The following is a 13,239-nucleotide window of genomic DNA, read 5'->3' as shown; positions in this document are numbered from 1 at the left end:
CTTTCCTTAATAAAATTAAATGAGTAGTGAGGTTTTTATTTTCAATCTTGAAAATTTTCAAGAAGCTTTGTAATTGTCTTTGGATGACTGTCTGTTTGTCCTCAAAGTTTTCTGATAATGTTTTCTTATTCGTTGCCTCAACAAACACTAATTTTAATCTACAGAAAGGGTAATTTTGTAAATCATCATTGGGGACATAAATCAAAATAACAAACAATTAGACATAACTAAATTAGTCGTCATGCTGTTTTTTATGAATGTATGTATAGCCAGTTATATAAATTACATATATCACAAAAATACTATTTTAAGTCCTAATATTTTTAAACTACATGGTAGAATATTGAAATTCTTTCAAATGTATGTCCTATAAATGTAAATTTAAACCATTGATTAGGAAAAATTATGCAGTTGACTAAATTCAAATTTAAATGCATTTCGTGCAACTACCCATTGAAAAAAACAAACAATTATGTTTAACTCCATGCAAAAGCAGAGATTTCGTTGGACCAAAATATAGATATATAGATAGTAGATAGTTAGACATGTAGCTAAATAAAAAAATTTAGAGAAACAAAGCATATTCAATAGGTTTTCATTATAACAAGGATGACAACATTCATTAAAGTGAAGCACTGAAATGGTAGGACAAAATGCTTGTATAGTGTCTGAACTGAATAATCAGAGTATAAATGAATAAGAGTCGAACCAAAATTTTAAATAAATTTGTTGAAAAACGGCTTGATACAGGATAATGTTTATGGACATACTTACATTTTTATAGAGTTGCTTCGCTTATGATTTTGTACTTTGTTGTCTCAGGAATCAGTATACCAAAAAACAGATCAATCGGATACTTAGATCACATAAAAGTTTGTTGTTAAAAAAGTAAAGAAATCAACATGTTTAAAATGGACGTACGGACATTCTGGTAGTGATTATAGAGTTGCTACGCTTTCTAAATCGTACCTAACTACTACAGGAATAAATAGGATAATTCTAACATGCCTAAATTAACGAAAACAGCTATCTGTTACGGACGGACGGACGGACCGACCCTAATTATAGAAAAGCTTCACTTCTAACAATTTTACTTTGTTGGTAACTATTCTTAAATTAGATTATAGTAACATTGTGACTGTGTGTGTTTGTCTTTCTGCCTGTGTGTACCAAGAATCTCGCTAACCACTGGACCATTAGTTCTCTTTCACATTGTTGCTTTTATAGGTCTTTTCTGAATGGAATCACAACCCTCCAAAGAGATGGGGGGGGGGGGGTAAAGGAGTGATTTCGCTCAAAATTATCCATAATTTCAAAACTTATTCTTATAGTTTATTTAATTGTAGCAAATCTAGGCTATAACTCACTTGAAGTTAGATCTTAATCTTTTAAAAATATATTTAGTCTTAGATAATTAGATAGTAAACAAAGGTATGTGGAAATAGTTGTATCTGCAGCAAAAGTTTTTAGTAGCTGCGCTTCTTTAACAAGAAATTAAATCTCTAGATGTACGGAAGACTGTACTGAGTATGTATGGCCACTGTTTGAATAAAGCTGAAATAAAGTAGAGTTGCTACGCTACTTTTCCTCAAAAAAAGTATCCTATAATTGGATGATAAGAAAAATGTTTAAGTTAAGCTCAAATAGAAATAAAAATTTACCAAATATGGAACAATTTTAGCTGGAAAATAAAGATAAATAAATGATTTTAAAATTAGATGTTTTATAAATACAAATTATACAGTAATACAACTTTATATTATAATAATTAAATGTGATTTTTTTGTATGTATACTATAACAATGGTTTAATGCTTTTTTTAAAACGCAATCTCTCAAAAGTACAGATTCTATTGGCTATGACCCATTAGATAAGAAATTAAAGTTTTTTTGTTAAAAGCAAAATATCTTGGAAATGGGATATCGAACTTTATAATCCATTTTTCTAACGTAACAAAAATTTCATAGCTAAAACATACAGATACTATATTACTTTTTACTTTATTTTTAGAATATAGTTTTTGGAAATGTCCTTTGGCCCCATGTATTGATATTTCAGGGATGATGTGGACGATAGGCTACATTTTCACTGGTACCCAAAGCTTTCTAACTACGTTATTTGTTTATTGATTCAAAACTTTGGGTATTTTTATTGATTTTTTATATGATTGTATCAAACTTTTTAACAATTTATTTTAATGTGCAATAGGGGTAATTTAGTTTATCATTATTGGAAATGTTGGTTGTCAATGTTGAGAATTATTTTATTCTCCCTATCCCTTTTTTCACACGTTTCATTTTGGGTTTTAGTATCAAATAATTCAGGAAAAAAGGAAAAAAATACAAGAGAAAGATTTTGGTATTTTTATGAAGAAAGGTATAAACTATATTTTATTTCATAAATCTTTAATTTAGACCAGAACAGGATTAAGGCTATTTTACCCAGAAATATAGATACATACTTCTTCTTTTCAAATGTTAATTTTTAAAAAATTAACTAATTGTAATAAAAATGTTGTTACTAAGTATTAGATATTTATTTCTTGTCACTTTACTGTTAACTTCATCCATGAATATCTTTTAGGAAAAGTTTTTACATTTTAGCCCCCCGGGGAGTGTGTGAAATGTTTGTATGACCTTTTATCTCACGTAAATTAATTAAAGCATAATACTCATTTTTTTTGTATTTATTTAAATTTTGATTTTTATTTATTTTTAACAGATCTTGAAAAGTTTTTCATATATGAAAAATAGTTAAAGATAGGTTTTTAAAAGGGATAGGGAAACATTTACTTTAAGATAATATATTTTTAATTTCTTAAGCATATATGTAATTGTTGAATTAAAAATACATTTGTATCATTGCCATGCATAGTTAAGACTTTCAGACAAAGGTCTAAGGGAGTGGGAAGGCAGTAATCAAAACCACCTAATGACATCATTAAGATTCCTTGAAAATAATATTTGATAGAAATATTTATAGATATTTCTATTATTATAAGAATCACTTTTGTCACTTTGTGTAAGAATATTTTTTTTTTGGGTAACAGGAAACATTGGACGATTAAACTTGACATTTGTTGTGTGTAGTTAAAACTTTAAAACAGTGTGGTTGACAAAACAGCACAAACGTACACTACCTTTTGCTTCACTCCTATTATTTCACATACCCACTTTGGCAATTATTTCTTTATGTGTTAGCACTTAGCCTTTCCATGTTCTGTCTATAACACAAGAAACCAAAATATTTCTTTTTAGTGTACCCTTTTTATTACTTTACAACAGCTAGAAGTTTTGTAGTTATGAAGGAACACTTGACAATAAATATTTGAGTTTAAAACAACAATTTGTTAAATATCTTACTTTCAATTTCTTATTAACTTATTAAACTTATATTTGTTCAGCAGTTATCGAGATCTTATGCTACACACTAACAGACATATGTTACTTTCTTAAAAAAGATTTAGCATTTTACAATTATCCCGGGGCCTGTGAGAGATAGAAAAAATAGAAATATAGATACATAGAAAGATAGATAGATAGTACGTTTGATGGATAAATAAATAGTTAGAAAGCTAGCTAGATAGCTAGATAGATATATAGTCCGTTAGATAGATAGATAGTCCGCTAGATAGATAGATAGTCCGTTAGATAGATAGATAGTCCGTTAGATAGATAGATAGTCCGTTAGATAGATAGATATATAGTCCGTTAGATAGATAGACAGATAGATAGTCCGTTAGATAGATAGATAGTCCGTTAGATAGATAGTCCGTTTAATGGATAAATAGATAGTTAGAAAGCTAGCTAGCTAGCTTGCTAGCTAGATAGATATATAGTCCTTTAGATAGATAGATAGTCCGTTAGATAGATAGATAGTCCGTTAGATAAATAGATAGTCCGTTAGATAGATAGATAGTCCGTTAGATAGATAGAAAGTCCGTTAGATAGATAGATAGTCCGTTAGATAGATAGATAGTCCGTTAGATAGATAGATAGATAGTCCGTTGGATAGATAGATAGCTCGTTAGATAGATAGATAGATAGTCCGTTAGATAGGTAGTCCGTTAGATAGATAGATAGTCCGTTAGATAGATAGACAGATAGATAGTCCATTAGATAGATAGATAGTCCGTTAGATAGATAGATAGATTGTCCGTTAGATAGATAGATAGTCCGTTAGATAGATAGATAGATGATTTTCTTTGTGAAAGAAATTTTTTTTGTTAAAATCAGTCCATTAACAAGGAAGTTGAGTTTAGTGGTTCAGAAAGTCATTCTAGGTAAACTACGATATCAGATTTGTAATCTCCAATTAATATCCAGGTGAAAGGGAAAAAATTGGTTGAAATTGGTAAATAAACAAGAAAGTTGGATTTAATGGTTCAAATAGTCATTTTAGGTAAAGTACGATATCAGATTTGGAATATCCAATGAATATCCAGGTGAAAAAAAAATGGTTGAAATTGGTCAATAATCAAGAAAGTTAGGTTTAATGGTTCAAAGATTCCTTTTAGGTAAATTACAACAAAACTAGAAGCGATCATGACAAGTTTAGTGATTTTTTAACTTATTAATTTGAAAAATTTATTTTTATTGATTTTCCCTTATTAAAAAAAAATTTCATTTTCCTCGAAATCTGAGAATGGTAATTAATCAAAGGAATTTATTGAAAAATATATGTGAAAAAATCAAAAAAATTTCAAAAAATCTTGAAGCCGGCTGCAATTTTATATATGGAGTTTTACTATATAAATACTAAGAAATTTTACTTAATAGCATATATTCTCTCTTTTTCGAAGCCACTTTTTTTCACAGCCGGCTTCAAAATAATATATGTACGTATTTTAATTTGCATAACCTTTAATTTAATCTTTAATGATTTACTCGCAAGTCAAGTTTTAAGCCAGTTGGGACATTTTACCACATCGCTCCTAAACTATACGTAGCACAGGAATCGTTTTTATATTTCCAAAAAATAGACTTCATAACGGTTCTTCATAATGGTGTGCATAACGTTTTTCTACTATTATCACAAGCCGCGCAATCTAAATTTTAAAAAGGTCCGTATTTTTTTTTGCACACCCTTTATATTCTATAGAAAGCACAACATAAGACTTTTTAGTTTGTTAAAAATCTCATTCTACTTTTTGAATTCTAAGGCTTACTCAGACCGAATGAACTTTGAATAGACGATAGTTATAGAGCAGCTGTGCTTCTATAGGAAAGTTATAAGTAAACTAAATTACACTCTAAGTCCCCACTGTATAGTATTGCATATGAATTGATCATATTGAGGACAAACAGGTGAACAATGCCCTCATTGTTTTATGGGATAGGGTTGTCGGCCAGTTACCTGGACAAATGGATATAATATACGTGGATATTATGACATGGGAATATTGTCGTCAATTTAGGTTTCTAACATGGAACATAGTTTGTTCATTAAGGGGGAGAGAAGGTGTAAGACTGGGGGGTATTGTTATTTCAGCCCGCTACGAGTTTTCTAAAAATCTGGTGCAATATCCAGGTAATAATATATCCATTCCTGGACACTCAACACGTTTGTATGCCATAATTTGTGGATACACACTATTTTCTATTTTGTTTGCATCTGTTAGGGAAGGAATAGAAATAAATTGTGCTGTAAACCAACTAAGTATAACAGATAAAAAAAAACATATTTATTTGATACTTTTTGCATAATAATAGCAAGTACAATACAATAAAAGATTATTTTTTTATTTGTATTCATCCATATTTCTTCCAAAGACTTTCCATATATTTGTAAAAGGTACTTGAATCAACTCGATCACCTAAAAATACAGCTCAAATGATTATTTTGTTAGAATATGCTCTACAACTCTTATCACTATTGTACTCAATTCAATAACCAACAATTTTTAGAATTGGGCGCTTTCACATGCAGTGTCTCAATTAGCACTGAAAACACCCTCACCCCCCTTCCCCCTTATTTTATAAATAATTTGAAAATAAAAGGGAGAGGGTGTTAATTTTTCGTTTGTTTAATTTTCTGGGCGGCAGGTATAGGCCCCGCATGCATAGGGAAAAAACTAACCCCCCCCCCTCATCCACTATTTTAAAATAGTGAAGGGGGGAGGGGAGGTGGATATCAGTGATCAATAGGAATTTTGTGTGAAAGCTCAATAAAACACTACAGGAGTAAGATTCGGTCGCCATCATACCTCTCTCCCATATAAGGTAATCCTTGTAGATTAGATTCGTTTTAATATAGGTCCTCCATTCTTTTACGAAGTTTCTAGAATAATTTATGAAAAAGTTTGTGTTGATAGGTGACGCCATATGTACCTAACTTCATTTCTTTTTACCCTATTAACTATTTTCACAAAGAAAACTCAATTTGCTCAAAACTTTTCCACTTTTCAACACAAATTTTGCAGCTAAAGTATTCATGAGTCCCATATTTTGCATTAAATACCAGGCAGGGAGATGACAATAGTTGCTAAATTATTCTTCTATCAAATATTTGTTTATTACCAAAAACAAACTGATTTTCAATTATTGGGAGAAAGATTATTTTATATTCCAATGTTCTATCCCTGAATACTTGATTAGATATCAAATTTCTATATAAAAGTTGATGGGTGATTTATGTTATATATGTATAAATATACATATTAGGGTAGCCATGAATTTTGTTCTATCTTAGAAACAAGACCCTTAAATAGATAATCATACTTGAGTAGAGATAAAACTTTTCAGCAACTTATTTTTTTTTGGGAAAATTAAGAGCAAAGTCCTGTATGGCTTTGAGTTTCTTGTATTTGCATAATTTTGGAGCAGATTATACATTTTTGTTTAGATTTCTTTAGAATTTGTTGATGTTTGTTTGTCTGAACTTCTGATTTGGTTTAGCTTCGCTGATGTGGATGTTAAAATCCTTGTTTAACTATCTTTAACATTGAGTAGTCTAGTTTCTCTTCTTTAGTATGGCAAAATCCGTGGTCCCCAAATGTATATTGTATGTAGTATAAAATGTGGAGAGATGGCTATTCAAATACTCTGCATTTTGCATCAAATCAATTGCTTTGAAAAAGTCATACTTTGCAATACAACAGGGTTAGATATATAGTATATACTCACTCAAAATATAAAAACATGAAAATTTATAACATGTCTCTAGTTTTAAGTAAATCAATACTTTTGGAAAATATATGTATATAATTTCATAAGTGACCTTACATTAAAATATATTGCTTTTAACTTTTTATATTTTTAGAATCATAGAGTTTCTTCTAAATATTTTTTAGTGCAGACTTTTAGGAGTATTAGGTAAGTTATTAATTTCGTCTCAATAATAAAAATTTTCATGGCTGCCATATTATTATATGATTTACTATTATTTATGTCGACTATATAGAAATGAATAAATGTGATAATTTTTAACTAAAGTAACGAAAAGAGCTAACTGTTACAAACGAACCAACCGACCTTATTAAAGAAAAGTTTCGCTTTTAATAAGCATAAAATAAACATATATATGTAATATTATAGGATCTTATATTGAATATAATCCTCTTTACCTGGCTGAGTATTCATTGTGTCTGACAATAACAATAATCTTCCAGAATAATTGTTTGGTCTACTCTGATAAGAACCAACAGTCAGGTCCGCCATTGTTTGCATAGAATAATATAGTAGGCTTCCTAGGCATAATAATATATACATAGACTAGTATAGTAGACATTCTTGACATAATATATACAGAGAATAATATAGTAGGCTTCCTAGGCATAATATATTCATAGAATAATAAAGTAGGCTTCCTAGACATAATATATACATAGAATAATATAGTAGACTTCCTAGACATAATATATACATAGAATAATATAGTAGACTTCCTAGACATAATATATACATAGAATAATATAGTAGACTTCCTAGACATAATATATACATAGAATAATATAGTAGACTTCCTAGACATAATATTTACATAAAATAATATAGTAGACTTCCTAGACATAATATATACATAGAATAATATAGTAGGCTTCCTAGGCATAATATATACAGAGAATAATATAGGAAGCTTCCTAGGCATAATAATATATACAGAGAATAATATAGGAAGCTTCCTAGACATAATATATACATAGAATAATATAGTACACTTCCTAGACATAATATATACATAGAATAATATAGTAGACTTCCTAGACATAATATATACATAGAATAATATAGTAGACTTCCTAGACATAATATATACATAGAATAATATAGTAGACTTCCTAGGCATAATATATACATAGAATAATATAGTAGACTTCCTAGACATAATATATACATAGAATAATATAGTAGGCTTCCTAGGCATAATATATACATAGAATAATATAGTAGACTTCCTAGACATAATATATACATAGAATAATATAGTAGACTTCCTAGGCATAATATATACATAGAATGATACAGGGTGCGCCACATAAATCCGGACTTTTTTTAAACGGCCATAGCGCCAAAACTACTTGACCAATCAAGACGTTTGACCCCACTATAAAAAGCTTAGGTTATGACCTTTATGCCCATGAAAATCTTTGGACGATGGAGGACATGTACGCCGAGCTGGCCGTGCATATGTTCAACAAGGCAGATTCGAATTGCGCAGATAGTTTACCGTGGATTTATGACTTGGGCCTACTAAATCTGACCTCAGTCCATCTGTAGGTGAGATGGACTAATGAAACTTGCTGGAGATACTATCAGATACCTAGTGAAAGCACTAGAAAAGACTAGAGCACTCTATCCCAGCTAACTTGGCTGAAGTACTCCAACAAAGTGGATCGTGGTAGATTTTAAGATGTCAAAAACGTCAAAAATCTTGAAAATTTCTCGGTTCTTGACTTCAGGTGCCCATATGGAACCTTGAAACTCGCTTTAGACTATGTATTGCGCTAATAACCCTATCTTAATCTTTATGCCATTTTTAAAAAGGTATAAAACGTTGTTCTAGCTTAACTGTGGCCCAAATGAGAGCCGTCGTGTCAAAGGGTAGCTTTAAAGATGGGTTGATTTGGATCCTGCGGTTACTCACGTCCTTAAGGAGATGTGGCCTCCCAGCAGCCCCGATCTTAATCCAATGGACTTTTGGGCCTTGAGCGCCATTAAAGCATGAACCAATAGACGCACCCATACCAAAAAGACCTCTCTCATTGCTCCTATCATGGAGAACTTTGCCTGACTGAACAGGGACATGATGAACAGGGTCGGCAGGCGGTTCAGGGGGCGGGTAGAGGCGGTGATTGAGACTGGCGGCGATTTTATTAAATAATCTAATAGTCACATACCTAGGTTGCTTCCCAGTTTTTAAAATTCAATAAAATCTTTAAAATTGACGATTTCATGTTTATTTGTTTAAAAATAAGAAAAAGTCCGGATTTATGTGGTGCACCCTGTATAGTAGACTTCCTAGGCATAATATATACATAGAATGATATAGTAGACTTCCTAGACATAATATATACATAGAATAATATAGTAGGCTTCCTAGGCAAAATAATTATTTGATAAAAGTAACAGTATGTGTGTGTGTCTGTCTGTGGCTAGGGATCTTGCTAACCACTGGACTGAAATTGTCTCTTTTACATTGTAGCCTTGTGTACGGTTAAGGTACATTTATAACTAAATATTATAAGGGAGGAAACATCTTGCCTCCTAAGAGAAATTGCTATATAAACCCCGCTCCCCCCCCCCCACCCTCCCAAAAAAAGAATGAATAATTCTGAAAATTTTTATTCCCACAACAGCAAAAAGTTTACTATTCTAAATTAATACTGTTCTGTTCTCATGAGATTATTTCTAGCTCTTAGTTGCTGCGCTACTTAATTACATCCTTGTCCTTATCATAAATTATATTTATTCTGGCAGGGAGAGGACATTGGACTGTTTACTACTCTAGACCCTAAAGTTTAATGATAACGTTTTCTTAACCGTTGGCTCAACAACTTTGGAAACTTTTATTGGTTGGATCATTTAGTAGAGTGTCCAGACGTTCAACCACTACTTGTAATCTACAGAAGGGGTAAATTTGTGCAAATTCATTGGGGATGTACATATTTTTATCGGCCATTGTCTTACCCCTTTAGATCCCTGACATTAAGTTGTTACCTGCTGCTGCTATTACAAAAGATATGGCTACTATAACTAAGGCTCCATAGGCTGAAAAAAGAAAAGTAGGGAAAATCTATCATTTTTTAACTAATGCGTGAAAAAAGTTTTTTTTGTATTACAAATTAAAACTAAAAGCTAAAATTTCATGTTGGGCTCTCTTTTAATTTTTTTATAGGCTAAGATACTTTAATGTAACAAAAAAAAGTTCCTTCCAATAGTTCCACCCCACCTTTTATTTTGCCTCTAGAAAATAGAACACAGTAATAGTGTCTGACTAATTATAACTTAACAAAAAAAATTAGCCAATGAGAGGCCAGTATTGACCAATGGTAAAATTTATAGTGGCCTCTCATTGGCTATTTTTTTTTGTTACGTCATAATCAGTCAGACACTATTACTGTGTTCAGGAAAATAACATAAAATACCTTATTTTTAAAGCTTCCCTAAAAAGTGCACCCAATTCGGACCAGCAATAACAGAGATCTTTAGCTTCAGACAAAAAAAAACCTTTACTCCTTTATATTACAGGATTATTACAGATACTTACTTGGTGATACACCCAAAACTGCTGTGGAGGATAAAACAATCTGTCTCTCATCATCTCCACCGTTTAGAAAGTTTATTAGAGGATTTATAATTTCTCTCATTAGTGTATCCATCTGAAAAGTTAAGTTTATCTCAATTAGTAAAGCTGCCCTTTATAAAGCTTTTTATCTGCGCTCGGCAGTTGAGATTAAAAACCGCATAATCTACCAATTTTCCTTAATAGATGGGTTTCTATTAGGGCTTTACAGCCGTGCGTAAGCTACCTGTAAGCCTCAGGGAAATCAACCTTTCACAAATTTAGCTGCTGCCGAGCTTTGATTTCTATATTTTGAACAGGTTTAAATTATCAGCAAATTTTTTAAGTTATAAAACGTAAGATTTGTCTACAGTTTATTGGTGGCTTATGATGCACGTCTACCAAACCCTGGTTTGTACTCTATATTTACTCTATGTAATATCGTATTGAAATTGTATTTGCTATACATGTACACAAATTTCACCTACATACTTAACAATTTTAATTTTAGATTAAAGACATAATTATACAAGGACAATTATTTACAAAAGTAGCGCTTATAAATCTTTATATATTTAACATTCATAATATTCATTAGTACAAAGTACAAATTGACTTTTCTGCGTTATATAAGAAAAATTAGACATATTTAAAAAGCCTAAATTTAAATACCTCACCACCTTCCTTTTTTATTATGCAAAATCAACCCCCCTCCCCCCCACTGTAGAAAAAAATTCATCTTTTGATTTAATAAGCAGTATATTATTTTTACTCATATAAGCATCATTTCTTTTTATTTGTAACCATGATTGAAGACTTATTAAATAAAAATAACATGTTTAAATAAACTGTATTGATCATTCTATGTTATATTATAAAGTAGTAAGGTTTTTTATCTTTGGAACAAAAGATCTCTGATAGGAATTGTTGGAATTAAGTTGTACTTTTCAGGGAAGCTTTGTTTTGGTCCTGTGGTTGGTTTTAGTCAAATTATCATGCTCAACCCCTCTATAATTAGGCCCATTGAGGCTAAGTGTGCACCAGTTAGTATTATATTAAATAAAGATAGTACGTTACATAAATAGAAAAAAAGACTGCTATGTGTTTGGGAATCATGATAATATTAAATATGTAAATGGTATAAGTATATAGATAACAAGACCGAAAACGTTCATTGATGTAAGTACAATTTCTATCTTAATGTATATCATATTTATGGAGAGATAGAAGAAGAGTATTTGCTATTGGTTTAATTTTTGTGGTTCAATCCCTGCTACTTAATTTAAAAACACAAAAATTATCGAAAATTATAAATATTTATGTGTAAAATCTAATAAAAAGTATAAAAAAGGTATTTTGTTCTGTAACCAGCAACATTTAAGCTCTAATAGATTTGACTCTAAGGGCACAATAGTACAGTATACAACCATACTTTGGGAAAAATTCAGTCAGCGAGGGAAGCAGATACTTATAGATATGATACTCGTATAAAAAATAATGTTTCTTTAAGATATTTCCTCGCATTTTCCCAGCATGTTAGCATTTTTTAAATCGGATGAGATGATTAAAATCTCTGTAACCACTATTTCTTCAAGGAAATATCTATTTTAGTCACAACCCTTTTATACTATTCTCCCTTCCCGATTTTCAAATTCTTACATAGTAAACGTTAACTTGTCCAACTTTATAAAATTACAAGTGGTTATGAGTCTTTTCTTAATTGTCTTCTTTCCACTACACATCCCCAATTTAATTTGAAAGTTTGCAAGTAAACGACTTCTCAACAAATGTTCAAGTTTTGGTTTAATTTAATTCTTGTGCACAGAAGAACATCAATAATAATGTAGAACATCAACTTGTACTTTTAATCATATCTAATATTCCAAGACAATAGGATTTCTATCTGTATGTATGTATTAGTCCAAGGCATGTTTCAGCCTATTTTGTTGTTGTTTTACGTAGCCAGATAAATGGCTATGAGAAAAAGTAACTTTTTTTCCAGCAAAAAGAATTTCTCTTGGATTGCAGAACCTTATTGCTCTATCGGTGTATAATAACGATGCAAGATGTACCTGTTTATGAGTGAAGACATTTCCTGATGCCTAGTATTTATGTTACGCGCCTAACATTGCAGTAGTATCAACAATCTTTAACATTAGTTTTGAGCTTACAGGTACCAACTATACATGTTCATATTGAATAAGATTTGTGCACTAGGTAGGGTTCACGGGAATAGTCCCTTTCGTAACATCGCCACATAAGGGACAATTCGTCGTATTTTAAAAATGGCTTTTTGTAGGTTATTTTAGGTGATTGCCCCACAGGGTTAGGTAATTGGCCCCGCTGGGTTAGAGCCCCCCGCAGGGGCTAGAAATAGTAGAAAAGCTACTGTAAAAAATATGAAGAATCGCCCCATAAGGTGCGATGTTACGAAAGGGACTAACCCGGGTTCACAAATTTTAAATAGGGAGATCGACTTATTAATTAATAAAAAGTTCCATGGCAAATGTTATTTTT

General features: G+C 30.9%; 1 protein-coding gene across 1 annotated transcript; it reads right to left on the bottom strand.

Moving 5' to 3' along the window:
- Positions 1-5,670: 5,670 nt before the first annotated feature.
- LOC145318220 (uncharacterized) lies at positions 5,671-10,820 on the bottom strand. Its single transcript, XM_080159556.1, has 4 exons — positions 10,708-10,820; positions 10,158-10,208; positions 7,565-7,687; positions 5,671-5,815 (listed from the first exon to the last, which is right to left on the bottom strand). Exons 1-4 carry the CDS (start codon positions 10,817-10,819, stop codon positions 5,751-5,753), a joined length of 351 nt encoding a protein of 116 aa, XP_080015682.1. The 5' UTR covers position 10,820; the 3' UTR covers positions 5,671-5,750.
- Positions 10,821-13,239: the final 2,419 nt, after the last annotated feature.

Source organism: Acartia tonsa, chromosome 4, assembly GCF_053477335.1.
Source record: "Acartia tonsa isolate MP-2025a chromosome 4, ASM5347733v1, whole genome shotgun sequence".
NCBI classification, from domain to species: Eukaryota; Metazoa; Arthropoda; class Copepoda; order Calanoida; family Acartiidae; genus Acartia; species Acartia tonsa.
This window is presented reverse-complemented; position numbering and strand designations above follow the sequence as displayed.